The sequence below is a fragment of the Cavia porcellus genome, unplaced genomic scaffold (assembly GCF_034190915.1).
Source record: "Cavia porcellus strain 051 isolate PalLab524CR breed Dunkin Hartley unplaced genomic scaffold, mCavPor4.1 scaffold_19, whole genome shotgun sequence".
Taxonomy (NCBI): Eukaryota; Metazoa; Chordata; class Mammalia; order Rodentia; family Caviidae; genus Cavia; species Cavia porcellus.
Window position 1 is genome coordinate 32608908 of NW_026947502.1, and position 12349 is coordinate 32621256.

Here is a 12349-nt window from a genome sequence, read left to right on the forward strand (position 1 = left end):
AATAAGCTGTGATTAAATATATCTAGTTGACTAGTTGAGGCCAACTGACTCAGTTCCATGAGACACTTTTCTTTCTGGTACTTTCTGAAATGCAAAATATGTTTTCTTTCTATAATTTGCTATCATTCATTACCTAGGAAACTAGCTACTTTTACAGAATGTGAATGGAAGGACTACAAAATTCTTATCCATGTCAGCAGCTCTCCTTGCAACCAATCTAAGGATATTGCTGAGAATCTTGTATTTCCTTACCTCAAAGGAAGGTTCCAATTTTTTTGACCATACACTGTTATACCTAGAATTATAAGCTACCCTTCATTCTTATGCTGTACAAAGACGCTTGGGCTCTTTCACACTTGCAGACAGAAAGGAGGCCAGTTTCAGAGGTATCAGAAGTGCAGTCTGGGCCTGCTTGGATTCACTTGTTTATTTACCCCAGATCTTTAGGACTTACAAATCAAAAACATGAAAGTACTGGAGGTGACAGAAAAAGATCTAAAAGCCCCACTAAATTCGTTCAGACATGAACATCAAAGTGACTGAGTCAAAATCAAAATTCATCTTTCTTGCATTTATTTTGTTTCTATTTGAATACAGGCTTCTTCAGATATGAGGCAGGCATCAAAGTTTCTAAGGCGATGGCTTTTACTGATAAGGTCTTGTCTTGGTCTTCGGCTCACAGGTACACAGTGGGATCGGTCAAGTCACAGTTTTCAATGTGCACATGTGATTGGATACCGGGGTAAACTTTCTGCAAGGGCAGTAGAGTTCCAAGTTTTTCTCCCCTCTTGATGGAACCTTTGTACCTAATTGGCTTAATGTAGAAAATTTTGACACAGAAACCTAAAAGAAAGTAAGTATAATTTTTATTACCTGGGCTTCAGTAGCCTTGATTCAGAAAATTAAAACATACTTTTAAGAACAGATGGACAACAACAAAAAAAAAACCAAGTTGAATGAATTTGGGAAAGAAATTGCAGCATCCTATTAAAAAGGAAGGCTAAACTGAGTGCAATGGTCCAGGCCTGTGTCTCAGATCCTTGAGAGACCAAGCAGAAGAATCGCATGAGCACAATTTCAAGACCAAACTGGGAAACATATTAAAACATCATCTAAAAAAAGAAAAGGTGGAAATTACAAAATACCAAAGGGAAAACAGGTCAAGTAAAAATTAAACAGAGGGACTGAAGAATAGTATAGCAAGAAAACATTAAATCGTAGAAAGCTGATGCCGCACGAAGTGAACTCCAAAACATATTCTAGTAAAGCTACCAGACTTTAAAGAAAAATAGAAGTAATAAGTACAAAAATACAAACTTTCCTAAATTGTAAAAGAAATTTAAAAAAGACTAAATAGAGATAGACAATATGGTACAATAATTTTAAGATAAATATATGAGTCAGATCTATAAATGTTGGTAGGTTTAACTTGTCTGTTTAAAATTTTCCAGTTGATTTGAAAAGCAAAACCCAATTGTCTGCTGTGCAGAATAAAACATAATGATGGAAGAGGCTAAAAAATAGAACTAGATAATGATTTGCCAAGCAAGTGGAAGCAACAAGAAAGCAAGTATTCTCATCCTGGAAGAGAATGGAAATCATTGAAACAGCATTAAGGTAGACAATATATTATGGCAACTACCACAGTTCACAAGGATGCTGTAACAGTTACAGCTCTCCATCGACTAAACAACATCTACATAAAACAAACTACAGGAGATACAAGGAGAAAGAGAAACCTGCCGATAAAAAGAATCTAATATACTATTGTCAGTGCTAAGAGGGCAGGTGAGCAAAAACCAGAACAGCCTGGGAGATGCCTGTCCGCGATGCTACCACAAGCTACAGCTGATTAGCACTCAGTAGCCAAGATGAATTCAGGGTAAAATACGCGGTACATTTCGAAGACTTAGTATAGAAAATGTAAACTATCTTTTCATATTAGATTGAAATAATATTTTAGGGATATTGGGTTGGATAAAATACCAAAATGGCTTCTGCATATTTCTTTTCAATTCTTTCATATGGCTCCTAGGAAATGTTAAATTATGTATACTGCTTAGCTTTAAGAAACTCAGTAAGTTATGTCTCATGAATATGTATTACCAAATGTGCCGGACCTCTGCACTGAAAACTACCAGTACAGCAAATAAAGAAGACAGAGGGTGTAAGACATTCATTCACTGAAGGACTCATTACTTTATGAGTTTATGAGATTAAACTCTCATCAGTTTGAACTATATATTCAGTACAAAGCCAACCAAAGCCCCAGCAGGAATTTTGTGGAAGCTGGCAAATTGATTCTGTAATTTATTTACCAGGAATTGCTAAGACGATGTGGAAAAAAAGTTGAAAATCTTCTACTACTAGATATCAATATGTACATTAAAGCTGCTGTAATTAAGACACTGGAAACACACAGACTGACAAATCAGTGAAACGCAATATGGAAACAGACCCACAGATGCTCAGATCCTGATTTATGGCCAAAAAAAAAAAAAAAAAAGAATTGCAGAGCAGTAGAGAAAAGCCTTGTCACATTAAGGTTGTTGAGTCAAATAAAAATCATATTAATAAAAGGAGAAACAAAACTTGAAGAAAACCTAAGGAAATATAGTCATGTCTTCAGGGTTGGCAAATCTGTCAAACATGTTTTTAAAATGTTAATGAAAACCTATTCATAAATTATATCACATTAAAAATACAAATTTCTGGGGCCAGGGTTATAGCTCAGTTGGCATAGCACCTGCCTGGCAAGCACAAGGTCCTAAGTTTGATTCCCGGTACCAAGAAATAAAATAAAATAAAAATTTCTATCAAAAAGACATAAGCAAGTGAAAAGGCAGCCCACAAAGTGGAATAAAAAATTTTATATCTGAGGCAAAGGACTCATCTAAATGAAAAGCTTTCATATATTAATAAAAAGTATGATCCAATAAAAATGGGATATTTGAATAGAAGTGTTACAGAGGATATTATTATTAACTTTATTAAACACAATGAGGTCCATTATGCAAGCACCAGAGTGGATGAAACGAAGTAAGCAGCTGGGCACGGTGATGCATGCTTGCAATCCCATACTGGGAAGGATCCCTGTGAGGAAGAATCCCTGTGAGTTTGAGGTCAGGCCGAGCTACATACAGTAGTGAGTTCAAGACCAGTCTGAGCTATACAGCAAGACCTTGTCTCAAGAAACAAAACAGAAACAAAAACATAAATAGATAGCAGCAAGCATTGTAAATAGGAGGACCCGAATTCATGCACACCTGGATGGAGTGTACACTAACACAACTATTTTTGAACACTGTGGCACTATCTGCTATAGCTGAAGATCCACATATACCGCGTGACCCAGCAGCAATGCTCCTACAGCACTGTGCCAGTTGCTCAGCGTTGATTCCAGTGCTGCGCACGGTAGCTGGGGAACTGCCGCAGGGCAGATGTGAGAATATATGGGGCCGGGAAATAGCTCCGCAGCCCAGCATCTGCCTAAGCACGAGGTTGTGAGTTCAATTCCGGTACCAAAAAATAAGAACCCTGTGAAAAACTACATAGGTCAGCTAGCTCTAAAGTCCCTTGTCTGACTGGTGGACGACAGAGGGCTTTTAAAGTTCCCTTTTGGGACGATAAGTTATAAAATTTACAGAATAAATATTTGTGTTGAAACATTCTTCCTCTGTGGGACTCAGTCTCTCTTTCGTTCATGGACCAAACTGGCTGAAGTTGAACCCGGGACCTTTACACTGAGCTATACTCCCAAACATTTTTAATCTTTTACCTTGAGACAGTATCTCACTCAGTTAGCCGAGATGGGCTTGAACTTGTGGTCCTCCTGCCTTGTAGGCTAGGATTTTGTTTATGAGACTTATGCTCATTTCCACTTATAAAAAACTAGTGAGGTTTGAGTAGGTTATACATCCATTCATTCCAGGGTCACTGTGGTTAGCCAGGCCGCAGATCTCTGAGGTTCACAGGAATCTGATTAGTGCTCTACTTTTCTGCCTATAAATGGCACTGTGATCTTGGCCTGGACCATTAAATGCTACTATTTCAGAGAATTCAGTTTAATAGCACCAGAATTTGTTGTCATTTTAGGATGATAGAGGACAGTCACCAAGTAGATCCTAAAGGGCATGGGTTCCTTCACAGCTCTGGGCTCACGCCAATAGGAAAATATATATTTAATGACTATATATACACTAAAATGTTCAACAATCATTTTCATAATCACCTAAAAGTGAAAACTATCCAATTGTCTATCAAAAGAAAAATAGATTAATATATGAAAATATAAGTATATGATGGATACAACACATTTAAAAGTCACTTTAGATGCAAAAATGTGTTAATTTCAACCATGATATAGAATGAAAGAAGCCCCATCATTGAATTATATCATTAAAATAGGCAAAATTAGCATGTGTACAACAAGCCACTGTCTTGGATCAGCACAGTGACAGCACAGCACGAGAGGACTCTGGGAATGTTCTGGGCATGTTCTGTGTCTTTACCTGGGTGCTGGTCACTCCTCATGGTCACTTTGCGATAATTCATGGAGCTATATGCTAGGAGCATTGTTCACTCTGTGTGTGTGAGAGAGAGAGACAGAGAGGGTGGGGAGGGAGAGAGAGAGAGAGAGGGAAAGAGAGAGGGAGAGAGAGAGAGACTCCAACAGTGTTAAAACAATCAAATAATACAGGATGTAGTGGTGCATGTCTGCAATCCCAGCAGTGAGTTTAGGCCCAGCCGAGACTGCATAGAGAGTTCACGGCCAGCCTAAACTAGATAGCAAGAATTTGTCTCAATCAACCAAATAGCCAGAGTACCAGGAAATCTGCTTTTCCTAGACAGAGAGGCCTTTGGAACTAGCTCACATTTAACTCTTGCAGAAATAACAATATTTATAAATTCCAAGCTTTTTGATAAATGAGTGTCTTTGATGACTTAATGCTGCTGAAACTGATTTTGTTTATAGATTTGAAAAAAAAAACAAAAACACATGGATCACAGAAAGGGCACCTTCAGTGTGTTTGATAGAGTTTGATGGGTTGTGCATAAAGCAGAAGTTTTTAGAGAAAGCGGTAGAACATCTTTGAAAATGCATCCGTGGCTTTGGCATGGTATATCCCTGTATGTTCTAAGTTGTATCATTTTGAAAGAAGTACAAAACTTCTATGTATCAAACCTACATCCAATTATATAAGCATCAGCATCCCCAAGACGCATCCCAGATCTGTGCAAGCAGCTCTCTTACCTCTTCCAGACAGCCGAACACCATTATTGATGGGGCTTTTGTTTCTAAAAGGTTTCTCCTGGCCCAAAATCATTCCATTAAATGGTGCATACACAGTTGATCCATCAGAGCATAGGACATCCACACCTTGGTGAGGCTTCTGATTTCTAGGATGTAAATAATAAGGAGCAGATTGAGGAGCTGTCTTGGAGAACTTTGTTGCCAAGAATGTGACATTAGCCCTCTGTTCCACTGCAGAGTATCAGAAATTGAAGCTGTCAAAACATTTGAGATTTTGCAGGGTTTCTCATTTTGTTTAGCCCAAGTTTAACCACTCTCTGTGGGTAGCAATCTGTTTAACCCAAATTTAAATACTCTCTGTGGGTAATAATGACCATGTTGTAAAGATTAAAGTATTTGAACTAGTACTTGGTATGTGGTAAGCCTTAAACAAATATTAACTACTATTATTATATGATATTTTGGGGAAATGAGACAGTACAATTAAGTAAAATTTATAGCTATCAGAATCTTGACCTCTTCAAGACCATTTTGAAAAGAATTGCCTTTTTATGAGAGCCTATCATGAAAGTATCACATATTACCTTACCATCTTATTTTTCTCTCAGTGAAAAGTCAGTGTACACATCATTTACTGCACATGGTACTTAGTGCAGTGAGTGATACCTCCAGGGTTTATTAAACTGTGTGGAGCACAAATGCAAAATCGTTTCAGATTGTGAGGTTTCTTAAGTTTGTCTCTAACAATCCCTCAGTTCTGGCTTTTCACTGCTGCCCCTAAACTTGTTCTTACCATGCTCTTCTGCCTTCTCATAGGATATCGGAGAATTGTCAGATTGTTAGAATTAGGTGTGAAGTGCCATCCAGTAGATTCCAAGAAAGCCAAGAAGATATTATGTGAATCAATGTATAAGCCATAAAATGTGATACAATTTGAGTGTTAGTTTTAGCAATTCGGGTCTCATCTCATAGTCCTGTTTCAGGTTATTCAAAGTTGGTTTATAAGTAATATCTGTAAGTAACAGATCCACTCTAATTCACTCTAAGTCCAGAGGCTGGGTCAGGAGCAGCATGATTGGTTGGAAGAGAATACAAAAGCTTGAATTCAACTGTGGCCTTCACCATCTCTCTCAGTGCATGACAGGCACCTTAACCCTTTGGCATTCAGTTCAAATTAGTCATCTATAAAATGCAATTGCAGTGTTTGACTTTTCACCTTTGGGAAGCCAGGTGAGATAAGTCAATGGCTGAAGTTGTTGAGAGGGAAAATGGCATTCATCTGTTCCCTTTTCTTTTGCTTAGTTTATGATCCTTCCCCCATCCAGAGTCCATACTTAAAGCAGAGTTCCTAAAGACAATAACGTTACACATATCTCTGGGCAAAAATGTAGGACAATGTAGAGTGAGGGCCCCGAGAAAAGAAGTCAGGAGCCAGAGAGATTGCTGGTTGGTTGGCTATGACACCCCTTACCTCTGGACAGAGTACTGTCCACAGCCATGGCTGTCACAGGTCCGGATCTCATTGGAGGACTTGCCGGCACATATGGTAGCCCATGGCCCAGCCAGTGCTAAAACAGCAGAAACACGAGCGCCTTAGGTATCTCCACTAGTCTCTGGGAGATCCTGAGAAATCTATTTTCACTGTCGTTTTCTTCTAACTTTCTGTAGTTTATTAGGAGGGTCTTACAAAATTCTGTATCTGAATTTGCATATAAAATCGAATTTTTCCCTGGCCCAGGAATTTTGCTATTTGTTTATAAACATTAAATTCTATAGGGACCACTATGCTTAGATTAAACCAAAATAAGCCTCATAGTTAGAAAAAAATAAGTAGGATAAATCCACAAAATAACTGAAATGCCTTGCGGTTAGTTCTAATAAGCAAATCCAAATAAATGTTTGAATTAAGGCAAAACATGCTCTCTGCGAATCAAGTTTATTCAACGCTAAATCTCATGCTTACAGACACAGAAGAGGAAGATCCTAGAAATACATGCAATTTAAAATGTCAAACCATGTAAAGCTAGGGAGGTCAGGAGAGATGTGGGGAAGAGAGTCAAACAAGTACATAAAAAGTTATGAAGCAATAAAACAGAAGAGCGAGCTCTCAGTGTGCATTTTGCAACTTTTAAAAGCAACTTGCCTCTTTAATATTGTCAATTTTCTCATTAATTGACGAATTGCCAGTTGGATTGAATCCTTGATTTCCAATATTAACATTCAAAGGGATAGAGTTAACAAACTCAACATTTCACTTTTAAACAAATGAACAAAAAGGCAAAAGCAAGAGGTGGGTAATTCAATGATTGATATTATTTAATGATACTTTTCTTTCCACTAATATAAAGCAGCTACAGAATATGGCCATAGAGCATATTTAATGCAACATGGGTATTATGCTGGGGATATAGCTCAGTAGCACAGTGCCTGCCTGACAAGCGTGAGGTGCTGAATTTGATTTCTGGTATGAAAAAAACAAAATAAAACAACACTCCTCCCAACAAATGGGTGTCAAAATCTTCCACTGTGAAGCCAAGCCTAAGATCAACATAATACCATCAAATATAATCAAATATAATACCACCACTTTGGCAATTACTTACTTTTGAGAATTGAGGCAGATATTTAGCAATTTATTAATCTGTTTTTCTTTCATGCCATGACCATTAAATTAAGGAAACATTCCCTTTGTCCTCAGCCATGTGAGCTTTTGCATCAGTAATTTTCTAAAATTATCATACAATTTGGTTTTCATTTTCTAATTTTGTTCCAATTAAATTCCAGGCCACAACTGAATTTTCCAAAAGTTTTCCCACTCGACTTTTACATTGTCCTCATTAAAGAACCAAAACACTCAAGAGAAATGATTGGGAAATGCCACCGTGTACCATATATCCTTCCAATCCCACTTTAAATAATTAATACATGAGTTCCTGTTGTGACTGTGCTACTAATGACTTTAAAGTCTACCCCTGAACTTAGTTTTTTAATATATATTAACCAAGATTCTAAAATTGTGCTTTTGACTTACCCGTGGAAATCAAAGCAACCAGAAGGAGGACTCTTGTGAGGAACATCTGGCTTTTGCTCTCTTTATGTTTCTGCCTTTAACGAGAATTGTCACCACCCTCTTTGAAGAATATTGAAATTTGAATGAATATTTTCTGGTTATTTAGCCTTTGAATTTTATATCTCTCACTTTCTTTAACTTAGTGCAAGACACAGAGAGCATAAGAGAATGGATCAAGTCAAATTCTAATAGTTTATGGAATTTGACTCACATGTTAAAACTGATGTAAAAACCTTTGATCTGAAGAAACCAGTTTTATTGGAAATACTGACTAAATATTAACAGAAAATGATAAGGCAAGGTACAGATTAATGGTCTTTGGGATAGTAGCTGGCAGGACAATATGCATAAGAAAATGATATATTTAGTACTGTTAGTATATCTTTTGTTCAGTTCTTGGGTGGCATATAGTTCAGCAGAGAGTGGATCGTTATTAATATATGATCTTGTATAACATATTCTTCAATTTATCTGTTTTCTTATTATCAATTCAGTTACTATCATGTGTGCATGTATTGTGTGTGTAATTTTACCATTTTAAAAAAATTGTTTATTTTGAATGTGATTTTAAATATTTGTTCATTTGTGATGATACAACATTAACATCCATGGTATAATCATACAATGAAGTATAAAAGTTTAAATGAGGACTGTTTACAAATATTAACACAGGTTTGTAGATATACTATTGAATAAAAAGTGACTTTTAGAATGGTATTTATAATAATATAACATTTATTTCAATCTTGAAAATAAAGTATTATATGACTGTTGCATATATAACAAACATAAAAATATACATGGATAAAATTTAGAACACTAATTACCTCTGGAGAAGACAGAAATGAACTATAGAGATGTGCAAGGTACTTAAACTCTACAATATTTCATTTTAAAAAAAAATAAAAGATCAGAAGCAAATATGTAAAGATGTTAATTTGTTAATCATTGGAGCTAGACCATGAATGTTTAATTCTGTACGTTTCTATGTACTTAGATTTTCTGTATGTTTTAATATATATTAGCAAATCCTTTCTATTGCTAATATTAGATGAGGGCACACATTTAAATAATTTGCCTGAAATAAATTAATATTAAAAATCAATAGCTTTTCTATACATTAATAATGTTCTAGCTGAGAAATAAATCAGGAAAACAATTCCATGCACAACAGCTTCAAAAAATAATTAAATAAAACAACTGGGATCACCTCTTATTAAAAAGTTGCTGCACGTCAAAAGAAATCTCCAACATAATGAAAAAACAAACTCACACACTGGGAAAAATCTTAGTGAACTGTCCCTCAGACAAAGGACTTCTGTCTAAAACATATAAAGAATTTTTTAAAAAATCAGACCCCTAAAATTTCAAAGATCCAATCCAAAAATGGGCATCTGAGATGAATACACAATTCTCAGATGAAGAAACACAAATGGCAAAAAAATACATGAAAACATGTTCATCATCATTACTCACTAGAGAAATGCAAATTAAAACCACACTGAGATTTCATCTCACTCCTAAAAGAATGGCCAGGATCAAGAAATCTACCAATAACAAATGCTGGAGAGGCTGTGGGGAAAAAGAACACTCCTGCACTGTTGGTGGGAGTGTAGACTGGTGCAACTATTGTAGAGGTCAGTCTGGAGATTGCGCAAAAAGCTGGGATTGGGGGCTGGGAATTTAGCTCAGCGGCATAAGTGCCTGCCTTACAAGCAGGCAGTCGTGAGTTCGATCCCTGGTACCGATAAAGATGAAAAAGACCCCCCTCCCCCAAAAAAAGCTGGGATTGGAAGTCCCATTTGTTGCAGCTATTCCACTTCTAGGCATATTCCCAGAAGAACTGAAAACATCATATCACAGTAATATGTGTGCACCCACGTTTATAGCAGCACAATTTGTAATAGCCAGATCTTGGAGACAACCTAAGTGTCCATCAAATGAGGAATGGATAAAAAAGTTGTGGTATTTTTATATAATGGAGTACTACTCAGCTATAAAGAAGGATCACGTTGAGATATTTATAATAAATGGGCACAGCTTGAGCCATACTCATAAGCAAAATAAATCAAACTCACATGTATAAATACCGAATAGTTTCCCTAATGTAAGAAATGGTAAGAATACATAAAAGTATGTGGTAATCATGATTTCCCATTATATTGCTTTGAAGCCTTATAATGTTTTCATTCATTAACTGGAATGGTTTTATTCTGGGTTGTTTGATTTTATTGTCTGTGATGGTATGAATAATTATTTTGAAGAAAACAAGACAATATAATAGCTAGTGCTGATTTAATATCATCTTGTTTTGAAGTCCCATCAAGCTTTTGTTCTTCTGACTCCATCGGTTTATCATGTTGTATGTTATTGGATTTTATTATATGTGATAGTATAAACAAATTTTTTATGGACAAGGAGATAATATAGAAACCATTGCTTATTTTCTGTTAGTTGGTTCTAAATATCCTGTAATACTTTCATTCCTCGAATGCTTTCACACTATCATGTTATGTTTGATGCTATAGTATATGAAATTATACTAAAAAATTTCAAAGAAAGAGACATTATGGTAACTACTGTTACGTTGGGTTATCTTGTAGTGAAACACTATGTTCCTTAAATTGTTCTGTTCTGACCTGTGTTGTTATGTTGTTATGTCCTCTTTTATGTTAATCTCCTTTTTAAAAAAATTTTTTTGATTAAAAAAAAAAGAGACTGAGAATATCCAAAGCAATCGGAAGCAAAAAAACAAGGCTGGAACCATTATAATACCCAATTTCAAATTATACAACTAAGCCACAGTAACAAAAAACAGGATGGTACAGGCACAAGAAATAGAAATATATACCAGTAGAAAAGCATACAGGATACAGAAAAAACTAAAACAAAAAACATTACATTCCCTCTAATATATGGGACCCTCCCCCCCAAATGGCATGAATGTGGAAAGGAAAGAGGAAGGGAAAATTGAAAAGGGATGTGAGAAAATAGAAGGTAATAGGAGGTTGAATTTGATCGAAATACATGCACTGAAACCCAGTATTTTGTAAATTCAATAATAAAAATACACTGTTTAAAATTGGCAGTACCTGCAGGACATTGGATTTGTGGCCACATATTGTTACCTTTGCTGCATCCATGCCCTCGCCATGTCTCATCAGGGCCAGAGGGGACTTTCTCTACCTTGACTGTGATTGTTGGCTGTGTGGCTTTGATCAACAAAGTGAGGCAGAGCTGACTGCATCTTATAGCCTGGACCCTGCACAGCTTGCCGGCCTTTGTCTTCACACTCAACTTCTCGTGTCTGACATCTGCTGAGGAGCTTGTTTCTGGACTAATCTGCCCTGGGAAGAACATGGAAGTTCTGAGGAGCGGCGCCACTCCAGAGGTACCTGGCTCAACACACGCAGTAGAGATGTGGACAGTAAGAGGTGGACACATGAAGCTGCTGAAACTGTATTTGGTAAATTATGCAATGATGATTAAACTATGCTAGTTAATTTAGACTTCATGAACAACCTTCAAGGGGGCACTCAATGTAGGGTGCAGAATGCCGAGATGTCCTGAAAAAAGAATAGATCACTGAATAAAACAGGAAAATTTGAAACACGACACCAATGTATACGGTATATAATATATTACAAAAGTGTTCACTTTAGGCCACTAGGAGGAAACATCAACTATAAATAATATTGAGACATCTGGCAAGAAATAAAATCTTGATCCATACATCAAGGTTAGCCAAATATGTATACAAAAAAGAGAGGGGAAGGTGGGAGGCAGAGAGGAAGCAGTGAAGGACAGAGGAAGAGGAGTCAGGGGAAGAGGGTGGGAAGCTAACTTATGAAGTTCACAAAGTATGAATAATTTTTAATGGTCATGGAATAGTACACCCAAAGTACATTCAAAGCCCCCAAAATTATGAAGGAAACTTTGGCTAATGTGTTGCTATCGCAGCAATTAACTTCTACAAAACAATATCCTAATCAGAGTCGAAAGACAAGAACCTGGGGAAAATATAA

The 12349-nt window shown here is 36.5% G+C and overlaps 2 protein-coding genes across 2 annotated transcripts in view; one reads left to right on the forward strand and one right to left on the reverse strand.

The window, feature by feature from the left end:
• Fbxl21 (Putative F-box/LRR-repeat protein 21) overlaps positions 1–11937 on the forward strand; it is a 32256-nt gene extending 20319 nt beyond the window's left edge. Inside the window, exon 5 of the mRNA XM_063230924.1 lies at positions 11489–11937. Within this exon, the coding sequence (XP_063086994.1) occupies positions 11489–11565 (77 nt within the window). The 3' untranslated portion in view covers positions 11566–11937. The remainder of the gene's footprint in view (positions 1–11488) is intronic.
• On the reverse strand, positions 557–8539 carry Lect2 (leukocyte cell derived chemotaxin 2). Its single transcript, XM_003473266.3, has 4 exons — positions 8286–8539; positions 6726–6822; positions 5255–5400; positions 557–843 (listed from the first exon to the last, which is right to left on the reverse strand). Exons 1-4 carry the CDS (start codon positions 8329–8331, stop codon positions 677–679), a joined length of 456 nt encoding a protein of 151 aa, XP_003473314.1. The 5' UTR covers positions 8332–8539; the 3' UTR covers positions 557–676.
• Positions 11938–12349: the final 412 nt, after the last annotated feature.